At 44.6% G+C, this 27,070-nt stretch overlaps 1 protein-coding gene across 3 annotated transcripts in view; it reads right to left on the reverse strand.

Moving 5' to 3' along the window:
• CFAP74 (cilia and flagella associated protein 74) overlaps positions 1-27,070 on the reverse strand; it is a 2,332,202-nt gene that overhangs the window by 196,880 nt on the left and 2,108,252 nt on the right. For all 3 annotated transcript variants that reach the window (XM_069610170.1, XM_069610172.1, XM_069610171.1), the window contains exons 37-38: positions 7,302-7,422; positions 6,957-7,084 (exon numbers count right to left, since the gene is read on the reverse strand). In XM_069610170.1, the coding sequence (XP_069466271.1) occupies positions 6,957-7,084; positions 7,302-7,422 (249 nt within the window). The remainder of the gene's footprint in view (positions 1-6,956; positions 7,085-7,301; positions 7,423-27,070) is intronic.

Here is a 27,070-nt window from a genome sequence, read left to right on the forward strand (position 1 = left end):
CACATCCTGCTTACCTTAATTGGCACTACAGTGGGGCCTGTATATTGCTATATATTTAGGTTCCTGCTTTTTCTGTTGCTGTGCTTGGAATGTGCTGTGGAGAGGTGGTGTCTCTGAAGTACTCTCATAGACAAAGAGGCCAATTGGCATTTTAATGTATTCTGTTTTTTAGGATGAGTGGGACGATATGCTGGAGTCCTGGCACTCTTTGGAGTGCTGTTTCAGACAGAGAGGGTTTGGTCCTCTCTAGCAGGCCATGTTGTTGGCAGTGATACAGTGCTCATGGCATGCTTCACGCCAGGCTCAGATCACAGTACCTAGAATGCATGCTCAGTGGGTACGGGATACATGGGAACCATACATGACAGTGGCCCTCATTACGACCCTGGCGGAAAGCGACTGACCGGAGCGCCACAGCGTAAATAGCGTTTCCGCCATTGCACGAAGGAGCAAAGTGCGGCCCATTCCGACCCATCGGGCACGAGCACCACGGCATGGCGGAAGTGCAAAGTCTGCGATGGCGGAAATGACCCCAAAACGGCCCACACCGCCGTCGTACGGCGCCCCAGGTGCAATACCGCCACCCCTCTTAGCGGTCACCGCAGTGTGCGCCTACCGGAAAGTACGGTGGCCGGAAATATACGGAAACGGAAGTTAAAACATGGGCCCGGAACGGGAAACATCCCGGCGTACACCTATAAATACACTAAAACCACACAACCACTAAAATCACTACCCTGAAACACACCCCAACCCGTCAACCACCCTAGCGAAACCAAGAAAAATGGGAAAAGTAGCGAAGAAAGCGTGCGACCGCAAGCGGCAGGTCCACTTCTCCCTGAGGAACTCACCGTGCTAACAGAGACCCTCCAGGAGAATGCTGCCGTCGTCTTCTCCACGCAAATGACCAGGACGGCACTTGCAAACAAGAAGGCCATATGGGCTCTGGTGGCACAGCGGGTAAGTGCGGTGGGGACCGCACCCCGCACCCCACAGCAATGCCGCAAGCGATGGGACGACCTGCGGATACGCGTCCGCAGCATACTCTCTGCCAACCGCAACATTGCCACAGCCACCGGGGGAGGTCCTGAATCACCCATCAAGTTGACCCCCTGGGAAGAAATCTGTGCCTCCACCATCGGAATGGAGAGCATAGAGGGAGTCGGAGGGATGGAGAAAGGAGTGCAGACATCCGAAGATACAGGTAGGTGGGCCAGGAAAAACTATGCCAAATCCACACAGTCCATCCATGTGAAGTACCATGCGTCCACATAGTGCAACAGAAACACATGTCCAGGAGAACGTCCACACACATCGGCCTGATAGCGCACGTTAAAACCCACAATAAATACATAAATAATTAAAAACCCCTAATACACGCACTACACGTGCAGCAGGCACACCCTAACTGCAGGCTGCCAAACAACTGCACCCTCACTCCACACACAAATCAAAGCACCTCCAAGGGCCCGGCCCAAATCACCCTCAGGTACCACCCCAATGCATGTGACACAATGCAATTCCAATTCCCACAGACCCACCAATAACCCTCGCCCTCCTCTACTCCACCACAGGGTCCGATCCAAACGACGAGCTACAGGACACCCCTACCAGCACACCTGCAAAGAGGGCCAAGACCAACGGCCAGAGACCCTCCACCTCAGCTGCACGCATCAAGACACGGCAGCAGCACAAATCAGGTGGCAGCACAGAGGAGGGAACATCAACAGGCACCCCAGCAGCCAGCATGCCCACAACACCACCACCACAGGTCCCCCCAATGGATGCCACAGAAGGCACTGCCTCCGGTGGCAGCAGCACCATAGGTGACACCCCATTGATGGCAGCATGCTCCGACACAGAAAACGGGGATGCCGAAGTCAGATCCATCCATGACCTGTCCCAATCCCCCTGTCTGTCCCATCCCGTACAACATGAGGATACCACGCAGGGGCACCCACAAGACGACGACTGGCCATCCCCCACAAGCCCTGTGGCAATGCAACATGAGGACAACAGCCCCTCCGTGACACCCCCGCAAATGGCCTTGGCCCAGCAGAGGCAACAGTCCCTCGACCAGTTGATCGAACAACAGCAGCAACTGGCCACGCTCCTCAAGGACCATGCTGATGAATGTGGGGGCACTAAGGCAGACATAGAAACATCAACTGAGACACTTAGGGCACAAATCGAGAGTAGCACCGAGAGCCTGAGAGTCCAAATGGAGAGAAGCACCGAGAGCCTCAGGGGGGAACTGCATGCGACGGCCAAGGACGTATGTGCCGAACTTGCCGCAGTGCGCCGTGTGCTCACTGAGCTCTCGCAAACCCTTAGGGACATGCATGGACGTGAGCAGGCAGACACATCATCCGTTGCAAGCTCCGTCCAGGGCAGCCCCCAACGTAGATCTGGAAGGAACCTGCGCTCCACAGGCAGGGGTGCCCCTGATACCCGCAGAGGGGGCCTGCAATAGCGACAGCCCACTGACAATGAGCATCTTTGGACACTGGTGTTCGGGGGGGAGGTAGGGGGGTGGAGGGGGTGTGTTGGGCTCACTTGGGTGGCGGGTCGATAGGGTGTTCAACATGACATCACATATGCCATAAAAAGTGCACGATCAACCAATGAGATGTGTGGACATTGATCTTTGTGTACTAGGCCATCATAGGCGTACAGTCCATATTGTGCATGTCCCAGACACACGCAGTGCCACGAGTCCCGTGTCCATGTATCAGCCACCAGGCGTGAGTGCTAGAAGCATACATCAATGAGATGCTGACGAATGTCACGGGCCTCCGGTGCCTCGCAGACTCCATGAGGTGCTGCCACATCCCCACCCTCATCATGACCATCATCAGGTGCTTGCAGTTCTGCGTCAGGGGGCATGGGCACATTTCTACGTACGCACATGTTGTGGAGCATGACACATGCCATCACCATCTTTGCAACCTTCTCATGGCGGTACAGGAGTGCCCCGCCAGACCTGCTGAGGCAGCGGAAACGGCCCTTCAGTAGGCCGAATGCCTGTTCTATGACTACACGGGTACGTGAGTGGGCATGGTTGTAGTCCTCCTCATGCTGGTCCCGTGGGTTCCGGACTGGTGTGAGGAGCCATCTCTTCAGTGGATATCCAGCATCACCTGTATGTGGACGAGAAACGTATGATGTGGAATGCCATTGATACGTACGCACACCCCCCCCCCCCTTCCTGCCAGGTCATTGCCAATTCACATACCCCACATCATCATGCATGTAATGAGACTCACCGAGTAGCCAGGATCTGTTCCCTGCGTGTCGCTCCATGTAGCGTGGTATTGTAGAGTTCCTCAAGACCATAGAATCATGGGTTGATCCAGGGAATCGGGCACAACAATGTGTAATGATCCTGTTGGAGTCACACACCATTTGTACATTCAGGGAATGAAATTGTTTTCGGTTGCGGTACTGGGCCTCCATGGCATGTGGGACGACCAATTCCACATGGGTGCAGTCGATGGCACCAATGCAACCCGGTATGCCGCCAAGTGCATGGAATCCCACTTTCGTGTTTGTAATTTCCTGCTCCGAGCGTGGTAGGCAGATGTAGTCGTCTGCGTGCTGCAGGAGGGCATCGAGCACTTGCAATAGTGTCCGTGAGAACAGTGGCTGAGAAATGCCATGCAACTGTCCGACTGTGTGCTGGTAGGTGCCTGTGGCCAGGAAGTGGAGTACAGACACCACCTTCAGTAGGGGTGGGATGGCGGTTGGGCTATCTATCATGCTGACAAGGTCAGCCTGTGTCATGTCCACAATGGCGGCTATGGTGTCCCGGTCCAAACGGTAGAGGGTGTGGATCTGCTCATCAGTGAGGTTGAACGGATGTGCTCGGAGGCGTGGGATTGCTGGCTGCCTGCGTGGTGGTAGTGGCTGTGCTGGTGGGCCTTGCTGGCCCTGCCTTGCCCTCCTCCTCCTCCTGCGTCTCCTCCGTGCGGCCGGTTGTAGTTGGTGTTCGTCTTCCTCTTGGAGTTGGAGCACTTGCAGCGCTATCAGGTCCCCCAGGGCCAACATCGCGAGTCCTGCCGGTAGCATTTCGGTGTGGTTGTGGGAGGAGACTGGCTGTGCAATTCATGTGTTTTCAGGCTGTATGGCCTCCACCTGTGGTGATTCATTCCACCTGTGCAAACTGCTCTCCCCTTTGGCCGAGCACGTCACGCGCACAACGCTGCAATTCGGGGAATGGTATCTTGCTATTGCTATCATGTATTTGTACCCGATGGGCGTGTTGGATTGGTTGTTATGTTCATTCGGCTATGGTCCCATTGTTTCCCATTCCATCTGTGCAGTCGCGAACAGACTTGTGAAGGGTCAGTGGAACGTAGTACTCGAGTAACGGTGGGCCCTCATGCATCACTGTACCGAGTTGCAACGACGGGCGGGGCGTCCCATTCGTGGGTGAAGGCAGTTGCCATTTTCACACACAGCCGCACTCGATGGAATAATTAGGGATTTCAAACGGCCACAGATGCCTTTTCGACGTGATGTTGCAAATGAGGAATTCGAAGGGCGGCGCTTTCGGTTATCAGCTGGCGGCGAGGAGATGCCCACAGGTCTGACTGCAAATATAACGTTCTATTGTTCAATGTCCTTGAGACAGGGCCCATGGCGAGGGAGCAATGATTGGTATGAATAGTTTGGGATGCGCATTAGCTACGTGGGCGATGAGGCCGGCCGTTCCAAAATACATGTTACTTCACGACACTGGAAATACGGGCTGGGGCACTGTGGATTTTGCAGGCTGCATAACGCACAGACTCAATGGATGTTTCTAATGTCATGTGAGTAATTATTCAGGCGTTTTGATCCCGGGATGAGGGAATGATGAATGGATGCATGGGCAGGTGATTTGATACAGAGTTTGCCATGTACAGGGCTTCTTGGGATCTATCCACCTCCCCTACGCTATGTGATGCAGGCCTGCCATAGTGGGACCATCGTCTATCTGGCCTTGTTGAGCCCTCCCTGTCTCGAGGCGCCCTCAGACACTTGTGTCCATGCACGTTGACATTCCCATCTGATGGATTCTGTTTTGACAGACGCATGCACAGGTACACTCGTTAGTGATGGTGTTTGCACCTCGATATAGATGGTTATGAGTTGCAAGTGGTTTTGGGGTGGTGATGATCCTTTTGAGTGGGCTAGCATGCATATGGCTGTGGATTTCGTGTGATCATTGAAGTGAGTTGTTCGAATGTAGTTCTGATGGCCATTCTGTTCTTTTTCTTTTCTTCTGGTTGACAGGTATCTCCTCCCCTTTTGCCACTGCCATCTGTATGCCACTCCTGCAGATGGATTTTACTCCCGACACCTGCTGCTTCGTGTTAATCGGTGGAGCAGCATTACGATCTTATGGGACGATCGCCAATGGCCCACATGCCCTTACGCAGTACTGGTGTCTCGGAGCAACATTTCGGCCTTTCAGCTGGACTAGTGCCTCCCCATTGGGACAGCCCTGCGGTTCTGTGCGCTTCCATGTTGCCTTTTCGTACGTGAATGTGGCTCTGTGTACCATGGGGGTACAGGGCGACACACAAGTAGTGGCTGGTCATTTCTTGCGGATGCAGCCCACAATGGTGATTAGTGTTTTGGAGTTCATGGCCTGATGGCTGTATGGGCTTGGTGCTTTTGATGTGCATAAATTGCTATTCTGATTTGGCCCGTGTAGCGTTTTTCTTTGCAAGTGATGTGGCATATGCCTATTTGGGGGGCGATGTATTGTGAGGAGATCTGCATTGGGTTCCAGCTTCGGGGTTTAGTTGCGTGGTACTGTACTGGGCGCGTTTGCCTACTGAGCCCGTGAGGTCAGGGATGGGGGCTGCCTATATGACAGTTTGAATGTTGTCATGCTCAGGGGCGGGGGATTGGGTTTTGTGTAACAGATGCCGGTCAGCCAGGTGGACTGGTGGAATGATGTGATTTTCGGAATGTTGCTGGGCACAGGTGCCTGTGTTTGCGTGCGTTTCTTGGTGGGGGACTGTGGTCATGTCCATTGGGATGGCTTCTGTATTTGTGCCATCTGTGACCTGCAGCTCCCATTGGCCCCTCTTGTGTTGCTTTTGTTCGTTGGCATGCATGGGTGCTTTGTACATTTCAATGGTTGCATTGTGACTTCATTGCACCTACAGGGAGTTGTACTTTGTGGGCAGGGAGCGGTGTACAGGCACTCAGTGGGGCCGTTTACGGTTGATTCGCGATGCCGTACTTCTCGCCATGGCGGAATGGTACATTCCGCCATGCCTGATGGCGTTAGGTACATGTCCGCTAGGGTCGGAATTGGCGTACCGTTGCACCATGGTGGTGTTTGCGGTTTGGCATGGCGCGCGCGCGCGTGCTTGGTGCAGTTAGCGTTGGCGTTCACTACGGTGTCGCTAATGGCTTCGTACTTTGCGGTGACGGGTCATAGTCGCACCGAGCGCTATTCGATGGCGGTATTGCATTTCCGCCATCGTTTTTCGATTTCCGCCAGGGTCGTAATGAGGGCCAGTGTCTGCTGGGTATGCCATTTGTGCAGTAATGATTGTGCTTACATATAGCGATGTGATCAATTATTTCACTGGTGATGTCATATACAATGTCATCAGTGAGATAATTTGCAGTGTAAGGCATGCACTGCTATCCATAATTGTCAATTGTCAGTGGCTTTTAGGTTCTGATGTCAACACTAACAGCTTGCCACTGAAGTTGTTTCTCTTCCTCGCACTCCATTGAGGACACTGATCAAGACTACTTGCAGCGCTTAAAGCTGATGGAGTTCCTGTTCAATCAGGGGCTCACCAGGCAGATCTAGGATGTCAGTCTCAGACCAGCATCATCATCTGGAGAGATGAACATACACAGCTTTTGTTTGAAAAGGAAAAGAGGCCTCAACAGTGCTCCAAAACACAAAATGTGTAAGCATGCTGTAGATCTATGTCCTTCACCTTCTTTCCAGCTTGCTGGTTTGTCTTTATGCAGCCAACATACAGCTCCCTCACAGCTGGTTTCAGCTCGTCCTCCGTCTGGATGCACTGCAGGTTCAAGACCAGAGGGTGAACAGTTTCTTCATGCTCTGAAAAGGGAGAAGATACCTTTCTGTTTTTAGAAAGACTTAGAGATCTTTATGCAGTTGCTAAAAGACCCACATTCTTACATTTCTATGGTAAACAAGACAGATGACTCTCCAGAACAAATTGAACACATTGATTTTATTTTCATAAATAGTCAATTGGGTGTAGCCTGGAGCTTTGGCAATGTGCTACTGCTCCCTTAAAAAATTACACAATTACCTCCTTCATCAGCGGGTAAGGTGGAGAGGGACTCCACAGACACATCTATCGGATCTCCACCCTCCAGATACATGATGTGGTTTCTAGATGCACCTTTCAATCGAATCATGTGCATTACTTCCTACAAAGAAAAGGCTTTTATTACAGAGCAGCCATGAAAAGTCTGTTGATATACATCCCTAATCCTGAATTCTAGTTAACGCATCCCAACAAACACACAATCAGCTTAACACCAAACACCATCGCATTGAAAGAAACAGATTGTATGCATACCAAGATAATAAACTTAGCTACCACCAAGCCATAACATTACAACACTAGTATCACCAACTCATTCCTCCACTGCTTTTCAAGTATGTCATGTAAACATAGTGGTTCATTTCTTCCATGTTACCTTCATTTATGGTTAGTGTGATCCATCCTTTAGGTGAACCTAAGGCAACTTCCTGTTGCACAATGAATTTCAAGCCTTGACAATGACCTAACTTGAAGGGGTTTTCACCCCATCAATCCCCATTTGATTTCCCTGAGTGACTACTGCCCAACTGACCAGATGAAATGGCACCTGAGAACTCACTGTCTCCTAAATTCAGACCTGATTGTGCCTCAATGTAAGAGAAGACAGAGGGTGCCACTCCAGATGTTCTTCTATCACTATATATTCTTGTTGTTGATGAAAGTGGCAGTGACTGATTTGGACAAAAAGTATCATTGGTGAGATGTGCGTAAAAAGCCACTATTTACCATTGTTCCCTCCATATGTCACGTTAAATCGCATGGGAAAGCCAGACTTCCTTGACCACTTGCAATGTCTAAAATGCAGATTCTCTTTAAAACTGCATCCTTTTTGGCTCAGACCTTCTAGACCACTTGCATTGTCTACAAATTCAGATATTTTAAAAAAAAGCATACCTATTGTACTTATTGACCAAGTAGAGGTGGCAGAGCTTTTCACGTATAGATGCTGCTGCAAATCCTCCCCAGTTCAAGGTCTCAGCATACAGCCAAAGGCCCACACCTTGCATCACAAAATACCACATCAGATCCTACAGCCTTGCTGGCAGCTTAGGCAGAGACCCCCCACACTGGGTAGGTACAGGGAATGGACTACCACCTCTGCATCAGAGGGGTCTCCTCCAGTCAGAATTGCTAAAAGTGATTCACACAGGTGGTACAGTTGAGGGTGGATTGTACTGCTGTCTCAAGCTGGAACATATGATGATTGCCTCACTCGTGCACATTACAGCATTTCTGGTATTTTACATAGTATACTTCAACAAGGGGAAAGGTTGCAGCTGGAATTAGGAATACTGTCCAGCACATTCACAACATACCACACTCCTGGCCAATTCTGCTTTTACACACATCTATTTGTGGCTGTGCTTTCCATGAGGCATGCACATTTCTCTCCAGCACACAACTCTTTTCAGACAGTTCCAATTGTGCTATAAACATTATATTTCATTTTACAACTCCAGATTTTTCTTACTAACAAGGCTAGTTTAAGCCATACCGTTCTCATCCGAGCAGAGTCAAGTCAGAATACTTGTAAAAAGACTTCAGACACTTCTAAGACATTTCTGTTAGATGTGGATGGGGTTTAGAGATAAACGAGACACAATGTGCATCTCAAAGTGCAGGAATTGCCAAGAAACCTTCAGTTCCACATAGTTCCCCAGCATCTAGTTAGTTGGCCACACTGATTGGTGGTTTTCTCTGATGTTTACAGCCCTTTGTTTAACAGCCGACTGAAATCACCCTTGAAATGATTTTCAAATGCTTACTTAAACAAGCATTGGCAATGGCAATAGTTTTGGCGTTTACTGGTGTTCTTTGCATTTTGCTTCTATAGGCACCGGGGTGCAGGGGGAGAGTGCAAAGTTTTAAAGTAGGATGCGATAAGGGGTGCAGGTGTGCAATGGAATGAGAAGAGGAATAGAGCAACGGAGGGAGTCATTGATAGAGGGCGCAGATAATGAGCAATAGGAAACACCTTGCTGATTCTTTGCAGATGAGATCACTACAAGAATCTGCCATTTTCCAGCCAGGAGTCACTGTGCCTACAGATCCACTGAGCATTTGCTAAAAAATAATCTATTGCACGCCTCAATGAAACGTCTTTGCTACTTACATAAAGCAGCTCCCCAAATTACTAATTTAACGTTCTACAGCTATCTCAGAAAACCCAACAAAGGTACAGCAGGCATTCTTTCGAATGGCAAAAAGTCATTGCACACTGAAGTTACTACGATCAGGATCAAGGTATTGACCATATTGTGACTTCAGGCAATTCATAATAAATATTTTTTATAAATATTAAATGAAGTTGCAAATGCTACCCTCTCAATTATTTTGCCTGTGGGACCCTGTTAAAATGACACAAAAGATCAACCTTTTATAAATAGTACAGCTTCTCCCTTGAAAACATATATACAAAACAAGAGTCCTCGCTCAATAACTTAACACATTTGTTGGATGCAGGCAGCAACCAAGGTTGCCCTTTGCAAGATTACATTTGAAGCAGAACCTTTATAGGGAAGATCAATTCCCTAACTCTTTCGAGCCTGAGGAAGGCATGTGCTAAATTGAAGGAAGGGTGGAAATTGTTCCTTCAGTATGTGCTCACACAGATCATGTAGCTGATGTTCCGTTCATCTTTCGCCAAAACAACGAGAGCGCCAGTTAACACCACCTACCCTTGCATGAAAAATCTATTTAACTGCTGAATTTAACTTGCCTACCCTAATAATAAACGGCCAAGAAATTATCAACAGCGCAGCCAAACTATGCAGCCTTTCATAGAAGCAGCATGATGCGACTCACATACTCCTATGTCCGCAGTAAATGATATGGCAGGGCGATCTTTGTGTATCTTTCTCCCGTGCCCCCATGACGGCCCAGTTGTGCTGCTTGAATTCGGTTTCTAGTGATTGCATTGAATGCCTAAGCATGGAATGCCTCAGCATCTAAAAAAAAGCAATGAAAAAAAAGCATTAAATGCATTCTTTTTCTTTTAATGGGGGGGGGGGTCCTCCCCAACCCCCGTTTTCTTACCACTTAAAACCCATTATACTTAAAATAAAACCTTTACCTTTGAAAAAAATGCATTCAATTTTTGTTTGATGCATTTTTGTTGATGCTTTTGGCATTCAATGCTTTGTATTCCATCGATGACTGGATAACTTGAAATTCCTTGGTTGGGCCAGGCACTTAATTCTGCTTCAAACCAATTTTTCTCTTTCATGATTTGCAGATTCCAGAGGACAAAACCAACCAGCGTACCATCAATCTGGGAACAAGTGAGCTGCAAGCAGGGCCGGCAGCCAGTTTACCAATGGTTGCACCGAAGGACAAGAGACACCAACAGTCTGTTAAATAAAAAACAACATCCACCTTAGACGATCAAAAGGGGGGCTCGTAAAAAGATATGTTAGGAAACAAAATAATGCCTACCGGATGGCCGAAAACGATGCAAGTCAGAACTGCCATTTCCGAGTTTGACATTGCAAGTGACATCACCTGTCATATAGAGAGGGGTATCCCAAATGACACAACGGATATCCAGACAAGAACATGACACCATGTGTGAGTTATATATACATACACAGTGACGTCAGAAATGCGTCCGGAAGAGGGGCATAGCAAATGGCACCGGATTAAGGCTAAGCATGGTACTACAGAAGATGACACTCAGTAACATGAAGATTTAGAGGAGAAATGCAATTTAGCATGACATCAAAAATTATACCGAACACGATATCAAGAATGCCATAAGTGATCACTCTGCGTCTAATATCAAGGCTGTCATAATCATATGAAAAGGGGTCAGAGAAGTAACGCACCATCGCAAGTGGAGAAAACAAAACAAGCCATACCAAGTCTTAAGATGGATTTCTGAACTCTAACCTGGTGTGCAGAGGTTCAGAAGGCCAACCTAGTTTCTTGGTATAGGGTAACCTTCTGGACAAGCAGACCAATCAAGGTAGCATTGGCGTCGGTCAAGGCTAGGTCTCAGGAGCGGTGAGGGTGATTGAAAGCCCACAATGAGCACACACAGTAAACGACACCACAAATTACTCCCAGTTAGGTGTATATATCAAAAATACATATACATTTATTAAAGGCCTTTTAACTCAAACACAAAGTAAAACTCAGCAATATTAACAAAACGAACACAACGCTAACTAGGAAACACATATACAGTAACTATTGGCCTAAAGGAATATTACACAGTAGAGATCCACAAACTGCAACAGAAAGGGGTTATACATTTCACATATACTTTAGGCAGTCCTTCAACAATTCAAACCATAGCTAATAGGCAGTCCAGTCCCTAAGAAGTGTGGAGCCTTGTGCGCAAAAGTACATTCAGTGCTGGAGCACTCGATTGTGCCGTTAAGTTGAAAACGGGTCTCTTCAAGGGGCTGTAGTGACTCAGGAAGGTGGGTGAGGTGATGAAGAATAAAGTTCCACTATTCAAGGAGGGTCTCCACAAGAGTGCAGAGCGATTTCCAGGCATCAGGAATAGGTTGGTAGCACATCCACTTAACAAAGGAGTGTGGCCCCCAGGGGACACGTGTGAGTAAAAGTCTATGGATGCGCCATGGGCCACCGGGAAGGGATATAAGTACTTACCGACCCTCATCAACACTCCAGACCAAACTTTGCCAGTCAAGTCCAGTTCGTTCGAAGGTTCGTATCTGGCTGTTGCACATCTCTGCAGTTTTCAGGGGCTGCTTTCCGGGACCACAGTCCGTGGCAGGACAGTGGCAATTTCTCTGCTTCTGGTGAAGGGATTGGGTCAGTTCCACTGCAGCTCATCTAAGAGCACAAGGGGGCACAGCAGCAAGGCACCCACGAAGATCGTCACCACAGCGGGGCGACAGAGGAACCGCATGCTCAGGTTCAGACGGACTCTCCTAATTCTAAACCTAGGAATGCTAGGTGTACAAAACTCAGCGGGAGAGTGTCTTCTACCAGGAGCTTACAGTCCACAAAAGCTCAAGTCGAAACCCGAGACAGCGGTGGTTCCGGGGTAAATGGACCCGTACAAGCTGGTCAGTTCACTGGGTGGTCCAGGAACACTTCCAAAAAGGCTTGCTTACAGTTTAGGCAGGAGGTGGCGGAAGTAGTTAGCCCCAGTACTCCAACGGGTCAAAGCGCCCTTGCGGGCCTTCTGTGATCGATGAAAAACAGGGGCACCGAAGGGACAACAGCGAGGTCAGGGTGCCAAACCTTCCAGCGGATCACCTGCAGTTCCACGGATCTGCTTCTTCAGTTCAGGATACTTGGCTCCTTTACTAAGTTTGGTGTGAACTCAGAAGATCGACCTGGAATGGGTTTAGGGTGCCTTCTCTTATCCAAAATCTTCTTCGCGCCAAAATGAAGAGAAATCAATAAGAGATCTACTCACATTCAGTCATGCCAGACGTGGACCAATCATGGACCACAGTAGTCCCAGTCATCCCAGCACACCAGACATCCTTGCACTCAGGATGTGTATTGGAACTAGAAAGCTCCAGCCGACATTCTGAGCGCACACACACAAGGCATGCAGAAGCCTGCAAAAGCTTTGGTTTGTGCAGGGGTCTGCATGACCAAATAAGGAATTTCCTCGGTCTGGCAAAGGGACAAAATGGCCAAAGGACAGAATAAAGGACCTCGTGGCATGGCCATTTTAGGCACTGGCCACTGTAATGGGCCAAACGTGTTAAACGCGGTTTGGACAATAGAAAGAGTCAAAAATGCTTTAAAAGTAACTGCTGCCAACACCTCTAGCCTGGGCACACTTGTATATTCGGTGAAAGCAAAAAGAGTGGGCACCACTATACGATATTCACATTTCTCAAATAATTGTTTCTGTGTAGACGTTTCGTTGCTCTGAAGATTCCTTGTTGTCAAATTATAAAAAGGAGCTGGCTGTGACGAATAAGGAGACACCCTAATTCAAAAATACACAAGAAGCCAAAGACCAAGTGGGATGCAAGGTCACACAGCCGCTCTCTTAGAAGACCCAATCAGGGTATGTAAGTTATGTAAACTCTACAAAGCTTGATAGACTCCAAAGTAAAATTGTTTACATATTCAAAAAATAATGATAATAATGAAAGTTCAGTGGTATTTCATAAAGATTTGTATCAATCACTGGTTTTGTGAAAAAATACATCTCTTGGTATGAGGCGTCACTAATATCTTCTTAGTGAGGAAGAAAAAAGCAAATAGCATTTTATGTCAGACCAAAAACAATCTTTTGCCAATGCATTTCAGATTTACAAATCCTTCGTCAGGGCAAGTCTGTAGTTAACATGTATATTTACATAACATCCAAAGGAAAGTGTATTACAATGCACATTCACAAAAAAATATATAAATAACATACCAATCATTGTAGTGGTAGAAAGATCGGTTGATACATAAAAGAAAAAATAGAAAAAGAGAAAGAATAAGCAATAAGAAGTCTGTAAGTAATAAGGTTAACGATGACAAGAAATGCAGCATGCGTTTACCTGAGAAAATGGCAGAATGCTTGCATGGACAGTGGCTTGGAGAACCAGAACCATGTGGTGGGCAGAAAGCTGCCCGGACAAAATCAGCGCCAAGGCGCAGATAAGCTGAACTGTAAGAGAGACATTGTAAGGAACCCGGGTGGGATCCGTGTAAGCAGTACGTGTCATAACATCAGCGGAGCTTACCATGAGACCAGCAAGGAGTCGGACAGTTCCTCTCGCTTGCCGGCGTGTAACTGCGTTGTTCGCATCGGAGCGTTGCCCAGACAACGCTCCTTTAATAAACCACGTGGTCGCGGCCTGGCGAGGCGCGCGCTCTGGGACAAATGACAGCAAATAGGTTTCTAAGTGATTATTTAGAGCTATAAACTAATTATACGCCTAAATTGGAGTATGTCAAGAATTGTGGAAACAAAAAAATGTAAAAACAAGGAAACTGAAAGCATAGAGATAAAAGAAATACTCCAATGCAAGACAAGAGAGTCATAAAAGAGAAATAGCAAATACAAAAGAGCCCTAAAGAATGCTGGGCTAATAAAAGAAAGTTGCAAAGTAAATACATAGTAATAACATCTATATCAACATTATTATATATATACATATATATGTCCACACTGGATCATGTCATCAAACGGCGGCATCTGAGGCTATTTTATGTAGTCATAGGAAAAATCATAGGAGAAATCAGATGCATGAGTCATGCTGCAAGTACCAACCCACTGTAATGGTGTCGTCGCCAGACAGCACCTTGGGTCCCAGACCGAAGTCCAGGAAACACAGCGGGGTGGTCTAAGTCCATAACACATAGGATATATCACAGTAAATAGTTGCTAGAAATTATACCTTGAAAGCAAAGAGATTACAAAATTAAAGAAAACAGTGATAATTAATCTCCTAGTTAATCCCATTGGGAAGCAGACTCCCAAGTTTGTCAATCCAGAACGACTCCCTGCGATTCAACCGCTGGTTAAGGTCTTCATGTGGGTTGTTTCTTGTGAGTACCTCTAAAACCACAAATCTAATCTGAGTCAAATTATGTCCATTCTCCAACCAGTGCCGTGCTACGGCAGAGTTGGTGTTAGCATTACGAATACATGAACAATGCTCACTCCACCTTGTTTTGGCCATTCTTGTGGATTGGCCCACATAGAATTTTCCACACGGGCATTTAATGCCATAAATTATGTTGGTGCTGTCACAGGTTCCATAGTTTTTTAGCACAATCTTTTTCCCTGTTCTGGGATGGTTAATGGAATCTCCCTTGATAACTAAGTTGCAGTTAGTACAGTTCAGACAGGGGTATGTACCCGTCCGTTGGGTTATCGGTTCCTTAAGGGGTGGTCTTGTGTGTACAAGTTCATCTCTCAGACTCTCAGACTCCTGCTACGTTGGTAAGCAAACACCGGTAATTCTGTGAATAAATTTTGTACTCTGATGTCATTTTAAAGATCCCCCAATGCTTACTGATGGTCTTCTTAATTCTGTTGCTCTGGATAGAGAATTTTGATACAAAGACAGGTGTTTTTAGTTCTCTCTTTTTTATAGGATTTTGGGTAGATAACAAGGTCTCTCGTGTCAGGCTGTTGACCCTAGCTGATGCTGTGTCCAGTTCTGCTTGTTTGTAGCCCCGGGCTAAAAGCTTCTCTTTCATAATCTGTTGTTGGGCTAAACAATCATTGGGGTCGCTGACAATCTTCTTAACCCTTAGGAGTTGACTATATGGGAGATTTTTGAGTAAACTGGGCTGGTGAAAACTCAGACGATGTAGAAGGTTGTTGCGATCAGTAGGTTTACGGAAGATTGAAGTGCTGTAACACGTGGTCTCTTTTTTAATGGAAACATCCAAGAAGGTGATAGTGTCATAAGAAATTTCTCTCATGAATTGGATCCGTTTATCAATGTTGTTTAGATATTCAAAGAAAGTATCAAAGGATATCCTTGTGCCTCTCCACACTCCAAAAATATCGTCAATGTACCGAGTCCAAAGGTAAATGTCATTCTTCCAACGTTGGTTATTAAGCACATTATCAGTCTCAAACTTATACATACAGCTGTTGGCATATGAGGGTGCCATTGTCGCTCCCATAGATGTCCCCGAGGTTTGAAGGTAAAACTGATTGCGATATTGGAAGTAAGAATTTTCTGAAATGAATTGTAGGAGAGCCAGTATGAACTCTTTCTGTGCTCGAATTTCTGATGCTTGTAGCAATAGCCATTCTACTGATTCTATACCGAGGTCATGTGGTATAGACGTATACAGGCTTTTGACGTCTATGGTGAACATCAAATCATCCTGTGTAGGAGTTATAGAATTAAGTTTCTGTAGAAAATGTGTGGTATCACAAGTATATGTCGAAGTTTTTTGAATCAGAGGCTGTAGAAAAAAGTCAATGTAAATACCCAGCGGTTGGTTGATACTTTCCATGCCTGCAACAATGGGTCTTCCTGGTGCATTAGTGGGATGTTTGTGAATCTTTGATAAGGTATAGAAGTTTGGAATCCTTGGGTGGTCTTCAAAAAAAAAATGTTGGGTATGTTCGTTTATCCAATTTAGTTCGAGAGCTTTATCCAGTAAAGTCTTCAGGTTCTGCTTGATCGTGACAGTTGGATCCAGATTTAAGGTGGCATAAATAGTCCTATCTTGAAGTTGCTTGTTGCATTCTGCATCATAGTCAGCCGTATTCTGGATGACCAACGCTCCACCTTTATCCGCTGGACGGATAGTTATGTTCTTGTCACTATACAAGTCTTTGATGAGTCTCATCTCGTGAGGTTTCAGATTTCTATGTGGAGGATTCTTGTAACTGATTATGACTTGGAGAGAATTTTGTTTAAAGACCACCCAAGGATTCCAAACTTCTATACCTTACCAAAGATTCACAAACATCCCACTAATCCACCAGGAAGACCCATTGTTGCAGGCATGGAAAGCATCAACCAACCGCTGGGTATTTACATTGACTTTTTTCTACAGCCTCTGATTCAAAAAACCTCGACATATACTCGTGATACCACACATTTTCTACAGAAACTTAATTCTATAACTCCTACACAGGATGATTTGATGTTCACCATAGACGTCAAAAGCCTATATACGTCTATACCACATGACCGCGGTATAGAATCAGTAGAATGGCTATTGCTACAAGCATCAGAAATTCGAGCACAGAAAGAGTTCATAATGGCTCTCCTACAATTCATTTCAGAAAATTCTTACTTCCAATATCGCAATCAGTTTTACCTTCAAACCTCGGGGGCATCTTTGGGAGCGACAATGGCACCCTCATATGCCAACAGCTTTATGTATAAGTTTGAGACTGATAATGTGCTTAATAACCAACGTTGGAAGAATGACATTTATCTTTGGACTCGGTACATTAACGATATTTTTGGAGTGTGGAGAGGCACAAGGATATCCTTCGATTCTTTCTTTGAATATCTAAACAACATAGATAAATGGATCCAATTCACGAGAGAAATTTCTTATGACACTATCACCTTCTTGGATGTTTCCATCAAAAAAGGGACCACGTGTTACAGCACTTCAATCTTCCGTAAACCTACTGATCACAACAACCTTCTACATCGTCTGAGTTTTCACCAGCCCAGTTTACTCAAAAATCTCCCATATAGTCAACTCCTAAGGGTTAAGAAGATTGTCAGCGACCCCAATGATTGTTTAGCCCAACAACAGATTATGAAAGAGAAGTTTTTAGCCCGGGGTTACAAACAAGCAGAACTGGACACAGCATCAGCTAGGGTCAACAGCCTGACACGAGAGACCTTGTTATCTACCCAAAATCCTATAAAAAAGAGAGAACTAAAAACACCTGTCTTTGTATCAAAATTCTCTATCCAGAGCAACAGAATTAAGAAGACCATCAGTAAGCATTGGGGGATCTTTAAAAATGACATCAGAGTACAAAATTTATTCACAGAATTACCGGTGTTTGCTTACCAACGTAGCAGGAATCTGAGAGATGAACTTGTACACACAAGACCACCCCTTAATGAACCGATAACCCAACGGACGGGTACATACCCCTGTCTGAACTGTACTAACTGCAACTTAGTTATCAAGGGAGATTCCATTAACCATCCCAGAACAGGGAAAAAGATTGTGCTCAAAAACTATGGAACCTGTGACAGCACCAACATAATTTATGGCATTAAATGCCCGTGTGGAAAATTCTATGTGGGCCAATCCACAAGAATGGCCAAAACAAGGTGGAATGAGCATCGTTCATGTATTCGTAATGCTAACACCAACTCTGCCGTAGCACGGCACTGGTTGGAGAATGGACATAATTTGACTCAGATTAGATTCGTGGTTTTAGAGGTACTCACAAGAAACAACACACATGAAGACCTTAACCAGCGGTTGAATCGCAGGGAGTTGTTCTGGATTGACAAACTTGGGAGTCTGCTTCCCAATGGGATTAACTAAGAGATTAATTATCACTGTTTTATTTAATTTTTTAATCTCTTTGCTTTCAAGGTATAATTTCTAGCAACTATTTACTGTGATATACCCTATGTGTTATGGACTTAGACCACCCCGCTGTGTTTCCTGGACTTCGGTCTGGGACCCAAGGTGCCGTCTGGCGATGACACCATTACAGTGGGTTGGTACTTGCAGCATGACTCATGCATCTGATTTCTCCTATGATTTTTCCTATGACTACATAAAATAGCCTCAGATGCCGCCGTTTGATGACATGATCCAGTGTGGACATATATATGAATATATATAATAATGTTGATATAGCTGTTATTACTATGTATTTACTTTGCAACTTTCTTTTATTAGCCCAGCATTCTTTAGGGCTCTTTTGTATTTGCTATTTCTCTTTTATGACTCTCTTGTCTTGCATTGGAGTATTTCTTTTATCTCTATGCTTTCAGTTTCCTTGTTTTTACATTTTTTTGTTTCCACAATTCTTGACATATTCCAATTTAGGCGTATAATTAGTTTATAGCTCTAAACCATCACTTAGAAACCTATTTGCTGTCATTTGTCCCAGAGCGCGGGCTTCGCCAGGCCGCGATCACGTCGTTTATTAAAGAAGCGTTGTCTGGGCAACGCTCCGATGCGAACAACGCAGTTACACGCCAGCAAGCGAGAGGAACAGTCCGACTCCTCGCTGGTCTCATGGTAAGCTCCCCTGATGTTATGACACGTACTGCTTACACGGATCCCACCCGGGTTCCTTACAATGTCTCTCTTACATTTCAGCTTATCTGCGCCTTGGCGCTGATTTTGTCCGGGCAGCTTTCTGCCCACCACATGGTTCTGGTTCTACAAGCCACTGTCCATGCAAGCATCCTGCCATTTTCTCAGGTAAACGCATGCTGCATTTCTTGTCATCGTTAACCTTATTACTTACAGACTTCTTATTGCTTATTATTTCTCTTTTTCTATTTTTTCTTTTATGTATCAACCGATCTTTCTACCACTACAATGATTGGTATGTTATTTATATATTTTTTGTGAATGTGCATTGTAATACACTTTCCTTTGGATGTTATGTAAATATACATGTTAACTACAGACTTGCCCTGACGAAGGATTTGTAAATCCGAAATGCATTGGCAAAAGATTGTTTTTGGTCTGACATAAAATGCTATTGGCTTTTTTCTTCCTCACTAAGAAGATATTAGTGACGCCTCATACCAAGAGACGTATTTTTTCACAAAACCAGTGATTGATAAAAATCTTTATGAAATACCACTGAACTTTCATTATTATCATTATTTTTTGAATAGGTAAACAATTTTACTTTGGAGTCTATCAAGCTTTGTAGAGTTTACATAACTTACATACCTGATTGGGTCTTCTAAGAGAGCGGCTGTGTGACCTTGCATCACACTTGTATATTCACCATAAATCCTTTCAGGGTGTCAAGGGCCTGAAAACTGAAAAAGGGACACCAGTGCACTGTACTGGAAGGTACATTGTGCGCTGAGAAAATGTTACTAAGAAATAGCAACAAAGTGAAAGACTAAGGAAAACAAGGTCTCCCAGTACTGACAGTCTGAAGGACATGTCAGTTTCCCCATAACAAAATGAGCAGAAGCCCAGTGCAGAACAGCATAAGGCTGGACTCCACTGGAAAAAGTCAGGCTAGGATGGTCAGACAAAAGCAAAAAGTTGGGGGGTTCACAACTGGAGGGAAAATTACCCATAAATGGAAATCTTTCCTAACACCAAGCATATCTAGACACACAACGAAAACTCCACATATCCAGTCTTCACATGTGAACCCATCGAATCCCAATAAGCCATCCAAGGCTGCAAAGACAATCTGCACTAGAGCAGCAAAGCAAGATGCTATTGTCCAATCACACCCAACACAGAACAAATGTAAAAGTCCTAATTGTGTGCCTGAAGTGATATCATTGGCGTGGGTGCTTAACTATAACACTGTACCCGCAAAAGCATGCAAGGACACAATTCTGTCGTATCGGCAGAAAACAGAAAACTCTCCTCTTCACCACAACCGCCAGAGCCTTGCATTAAAATACTAAATAAGCCACATGAAGTCTCTCCTGCTGCCTTTACGATTTACCTGACAACCAACAAATACCACCGCTGACCAGGCTGAAAGCTGGCCGCCGCCGTCCTGCATCATCTTCGAGCAGTTTTGCACGAGTAGCACACAGACGCAGTAACCACCGAAACGACACCCATACACGGTGAACAAATCGTGCAATCTTTGTTGGTGCTCAGGTTCAAGAGATCACTATGCTGGCCTGGCTGAAAGTCACAAAGACACGTGACATGTGACAGTACTCCTGGTTGGGAGAAAATACATTAACCAAGCCATTATTGAATTACATCTGAGTAGTACTACTATAATGAACACTTAGTGTGTTGGTAATTGTATGCAACAGCATTTCCAGTTGTCATGCCAACCACAAAGACTGCTCCTTGGAACCCCTTTCTTCTTGTAGCAATTGTTTTGAGGATATTTTGTGGCTTATGCCAACGAAAATCACCAAAACCAAAAAGGATAGCAGATTATGATTGCCTGCGCTTTTTTTTTTACAAGGTATTAGATGCCTAATATGTTAAACTGTTTTATTATTTAAAGCTTGAGATTAATTGTCAATGCTGTTTTTGCTCATGTACTTTTTAATGCAATGTGGACATGTGCAGATACATTTAGATGCAATAGCATCTTGGGCCAGTCACGTCACGATGACACAGACTACTGGTCTTTTAAGACGGGTCTGCAAAGGTCCTTATCTGCAACTTGAATAATAGCAGCATTTGCATGCAAAGGGATTTAAGGACCATCAGAATATTTAAGTATTAAGATGTCGGAGCTGCCCCAAGTTCTGGCAATTTCTGTAGTGGTGTTCTTTCAGAGGTGGCTTAAGTCTTGGCCTCTGCAGTATCGAAGAAGCTTTGATGTTGTGGTGGGGGCAATGAATTCATATTTATTTTTGAAATGTATAAAAATGTACATCCTATTATGCAGTATATAAATCAATGACATATCTAGAATACATATTTTACATATTTAACACAAAATGAAATATTACCTTTACGGTTATTCAGGTATTCTCAGCACATGGCTCTCTCTACTTCACAACTTGTTTGGAACCCTGCTCCAGCAGCAGAAAAGGCTGGAAAACTGTAAAAACTTCCTCTGTAGATCTCAGAACCCATGATACAAGGGCACTTCATCACATGTTAGGGTTACCAGAGCATACTAGATATATGGTCCACAAAGCTCAACCAGCAGTTCCCATGTTTTTAAGCCAAGCAGCAGTACACAAACATGTGTACGAAGGGATGCTAGTTTGAGAGATGTGAAGTAGGGAAAGCAAAGGACTTTTAGTACCTGAATCTCCATGAAGGTAGTATTCCATTACAATTAAGTCCCTGTTTTCCCTACTACACAACTTATTGGGACTGATTACATAAAATGTCAATACTGGGGAGGAGGAAACAGCATATGGCAGAAGGCTTCAAACAAACAGGGACACAAAACCTGACCAAAGAAGAAAGGAAAGTCCAATGAGTAACACTAGCAAAAAATATAAGGTTTAGGCCATGTTGCCACCCTTCAGATCACTGTGACAGACACATCTCTCTAAAAAGCCACAGATACTGCCTTGGATCTGATGGAATATGCATGAAGCTTCTCATGAACTGAAATACTTTCAAAATGTAGACTTTAGAAAGGCTAGTCAGAATCCACATGGAGAGAGTGGCATTAGCCACTTTATGTTCAGGTGTAATAGCACCATGAATAATGAACAGATTTTCAGACCTTTAGAAGTGACTTGTCCTGCCCAAATAAAACTTCAACATAAAAGCCCTATGAAGTAATACAAGCATATTCTATTAGAGAACAGTCGGTCTAGATTGTAAAATAGTTCAAAAGATTCCCTGTCTTGAATGGAAATCTACTAAAACTTGAGGGATGCAAAAAGGAGATTATATAAGGTGTTCTTAAAGGGATAAAGCCTGCAATTTAAGATAGACGTGAACACACCACAAAAAGACAGTCCTCAGGAAAGGAAGTCTCGATCACAGGAAGCCATAGGGTGAAAAGGCTTCCTTCTAAGGGAATCCAGAGCCAAATTCAAATACCAGTGAAGGGGAGGCTCTCTTACTGGTGGAGACAAATAAAGCAGCTTATCAAATTGATGTCAATTCTTAGGCCAGTCCAAGACAAATAAGGCAAACATTGAATGCCATATTGTCTATGGATGCAGTCAAGGCATTAATGTTTTTTTCATCCATGATGTGATGCTGGCCTTCACTCAGGTACCATCAGACTCTCCCAAGATGAATGGTGTAATAATCAAGGCATTATGGTATTCTGACGACCTAGTGCTAATCTCTAAAACACCTGTAGGGCTCCAACTTTTGTTGTCCTCACTAAGTTCATATCTGGATATCAATAAGCTAGTGATAAACATGAAAAAAAACACAAATTGTGTACTATACACCAAAATTGACCAGAAGGACAAGGATGGATTGGAAGATCAAAAATACTAGTGTGGAGGTGGTTGAGAATTACTTGTATTTGGGAGTGTTGGTTGATGGGTTTGTACAAATGGACTCTCAGTTGAGGTCTCTGGAATGTAAATTAGTGTCAGCCATCTCGCAGACGAGATTATTACTATACAAGTATGGTAAATTTTCAATTAGTTGTGCAATTGTATACTGGCGACAGAAAGTGCTGCCGAAATTACTCTATGGCTTGGAGACGTTAAATATAATCAAAATCTCCATCCTAAACAAATTAGAAGCTAAATTTTGGTGGGCAGTGCTATATTTGCCGCAGTGTGTACCTGGTCCATGGTTGAGACATGAGTTGGGCCTTACGTCAATGATGGCAGAATATGAGTGGCGATTATGCGCATTCTTTCGCAAATGTCTGACTTATACTCGGACAGATAACATTTTGGCAACCCTTTCTGTCTATATGCTAACATCACCCCATAAATTTGTGGGCACTTGGTCAAAACATATCATACGGACCTTAGCCAATGCAGATGTGAGTATAGAGACCCTCGTCATGAATCCGACCAAAGCTAAACATAAAATCTTTAAGAGGGACTGGATCATGACCCAAAACCTGTGCCTTGGCTATAAAGACTTTGATACCAATGCATTTGCACACAAGAAATTGGGAGAGTTGGAAATGTACTTGTTTAGAGCTCCTTCACCTCAGGTTCACTCTTGTATTCTGCGTCTCTGCTTTAATTTAGTTCCCCCCAGGGATGTGTTAGCAAGAAGACATCTAATTGGTGGTGAACTAAATTTTTGCAGATTTTGTGTGGATAAAAATATTAAGGAGACTTTAAAACACCTAATTGTGGAATGTCCAGCTTTGTTAGATCTCAGAGCCAAATGCTTTTGGAAACATTTGACTCTCTTTGGCTGGATGGCCCCAGAGCACAGATGGACAACTATTTTAGCCATAAGAATCATTAGTATTCGCATTGCAATATATAACTTCCTGAATACTCTAAATCTGAATGTGGATCCAATGCGAATCTAAATCTCAAAGTTGAACTGCGAAATGTTCACAAGCGAAACGTGAATGGACCCAGGTTTTTGCAGTCCGAATGGTATGCATGTAGCTCTTGTTTGAGGAAAGACCACTGAGCGACTTCTGAGTGCAAGGTTCATAGACCCTATGGAATATTATGTCAGTATTGCTTTTGAATAGGAATAAATACTATTGGAAATTTTAATTTTATTTTTTATTATGTAAAATATTTTATGTATGTAGGTGTTTATTTATTAATTTTGTTAGAACACCTCCTTTTATTCTGATGATAGTATTGAGTATTCCATGTCACGCTACTTAGTATCTAAGCGAGTCTATTTGCTGTTGTGTAATCGCTGTTGTTTATTGTTGGGTTGTATTGCATTGGTTGTGTTTTTCCTCGCAAAAGTTTAAGTTGTTAAGTTGATTTGTTTTGAATTGTAAAATGTAAATAATTCTTAAAATTTGATAAAAGTTGAGTTTCTCAGCTAAATTCAATAAAAAAAAATTACAAAAAATTAATGTTTTTATCAAAAGCTCCATGACAAAAAACCACCTATTTGCTTTTGTACTATTTTATTGTTACATTCCTCCTGGCCCTCTCACCAGATGGCTTTGGAACAAGGGAGCACGCTACAGATGGGGCGATACATTCACCTTGTGTTTTTGTGTTTTGAATGGGAAAGGATGAAATATCAGTTGGTGGATGATGTTCATAGGAGCTGCAGATGGGGGAGAAGGAGTCAGGAGAACAAGCGTCAGATGGCACGAAAGTTGGGGGTAAAGGGAGTGATAAAATTTCATAGACTGAACACCTCAGTTTCTCAAGAGAGAAAAAGAGTAACTTCACAAGAGTTACGAATTCTGACTCAGTTGAGCCGTATCTCAAAACCTTTGTGTTAATTTCCTTTTCAGTTGTGAAAAGGCTTGTAGGGTCTGAGTGTGGCAATCCTCCCTATGATGGGTGGCCAAAGGCATGGGAGAGGGAGGGGCAGAAGGGATTTTCTGCAGGTACAGGGAAGTGGTGATAACTGTACCCAATTTTGGGAATAATCCCTAGCTTTCAGGGATTAAGGTGTTACAGTGGGTGCGATTTGGAGTTGCTTGCCGATTGATTTATGTGGGGTGTTGCTGATTACGTTTGAACAAGGAGGGAGAAGGGAGTTCCTGATGTTTCGGCTCATGAGGGTGAGAGAGCTTAGACGCCTTGTGGGAGATAGGAGAATCGAGGGAATTCTTAGTTGGGAGACGGGGCGGTGGGAGACATCTTCCTTTTTGGTTCGGGGAAAAGATTTGGTAATTTGTGTCTTTGTCTTGTTTCCCTCCCTGTTGTATCTGTACTTGGTAATTTTGGAAACAAAGTTACTACAGAACAGGGAAGGGCTACTGATAGGGTCAAGATTGCCACTGGTAAATGGGGGATCCCTAGGTGTTGGGGGTTTAAATATGGGGAGTGAGGACATTAGATTAATGTTGGGCTCGCTGAATGTGAGAGGCCTCAATTCATCCTTCAAGAGGTCCCTATTGAAGAGGGCGTTCAGGAGGCAGGGGTTGGATGTTCTATGTGTCCAAGGGACCGACTTCATGGAAGGGGAGGAGAGGCTCGGTAGGAGGGCAGGGGGGACCGCTGAATCATTTTTTGCTTCAGGGAGTGGTGGGAAGAAGTGCGGAGGGGCCATACTATTGGGACCGGCATGGAGAATTTGAAAGGTGGATCTTGAATGTGATAAGGAGAGGTGATTTATTTTCTTAAAGGGTTTGATGCAGGGTACTGTATTGACATTGGCATTGACATATTGTACAAATACAGAACACAGGACGTTCTGGGAATTGGTGGGGCAACGGTTTCGGCAGTTTATGGAAGGCATCCTTTTGGTAGGAGGTCACTTTAACATGGCCTTGACCCGGACACTGATAGGTTGAGAAGGGGGATGATACTGATAGGTGAGAATCCCAGAAATGTAAAGAGGATAATGACCATGTGAGCCTCATAGATGTTTGGGAAGTGAAGGCAAGGGAGAAGGGTACTGGAGGGGACAGATGGGCACTGTTTACTTATTTTTCAGTGGTTCATAAATCCTTTTCTAAAATTAACTGATTGTTGGTTGATGAAATCACAGTGCTAGAGATTTAGAAGACATTGACAATTGCAGTCCATTGGTCAGACCATGATCTGGTGTTGGCGGAGTTGGGTGTGTGGCAGATGAGCACCAGACAGGGACGCTGGTTTTGTAACAACTTCCTTCTTAAGGAAAAGAAGGTGGGACAGTTGATGCTTCAGAACATTAAGGAATACTTCCAATTGAATGATACAGGGGAGGACTCCACGAATATACTTTGGGAAAGGTTTAAAGCCACAATACAGGGAGTTCTGAAAGGCAGCGAGAGGAGAAGGAGAAGGAACAGATAGATCACAGTGATCGCTTTTGCAGCACCCTGGGAGGGCTGGATAAGGGAATTAGTCAGACAAGATTGAAGGAACTTAAGACTTGCAGGGCAGAACTACAGGCACTATAAGCCTATAAAACTGATTGGGCACTCAAGCACCTCAAACAGCAATATTATGAAAAGGGGAAAAGGGCTGATAAACTTCTTGTGTGGAGACTGCAGGCCCAAACTAAAGCTACAACGGTCACTATAATAAAGGAAGCGGACCGGATGGTGACTAGGAATAATAAAGATATTGCAAGAAGGTTTGCAGCCTCTACCCATTGGAAAATGAGGGCAGGGGGTGGTCTAGTCCGGGCTATCAGTGGATAAAGCACAGGTGTTGGAGGACTGTATTGAAGTGGAGGAAATCATTGCTACTATAAAAGGGATGAAGAGTGGGATATTCCCAGGGGAAGATGGTCTCACGTGCGATTCTATAAGATGTTCAGGTCAACGTCGGCACCCATACTCTCCAGGGTGTTCAATGAGGTATTGGATAGGAAAACATTTCCGAAAATGATGATTAAAGCCCTTATATCGGTTATCCCAAAAAGGTGAAAGATCCCAGTAGTTGTGCCTCATATAGGCCTATATCACCTTCTCAACACTGATTTTAAGGGCCTGGCGAAGATTCTGGGAAATAGATTGGATATGCTCCTTCTGACATTTATTCACAAACACCAGGTGGGCTTTGTCTGAGGCAGGCAGGGTATGAATAATGTTAGAAAGACCCTGAATCTTGTCTACTGGGCAGGCAAGGGGAAGTATCGGGCCTGCCTGGTCTCTCAACTCGGAGAAAGCCTTTGATACGATGGAG

The sequence above is a fragment of the Ambystoma mexicanum genome, chromosome 8, assembly GCF_040938575.1.
Source record: "Ambystoma mexicanum isolate Mex_15411 chromosome 8, UKY_AmexF1_1, whole genome shotgun sequence".
NCBI classification, from domain to species: domain Eukaryota; kingdom Metazoa; phylum Chordata; class Amphibia; order Caudata; family Ambystomatidae; genus Ambystoma; species Ambystoma mexicanum.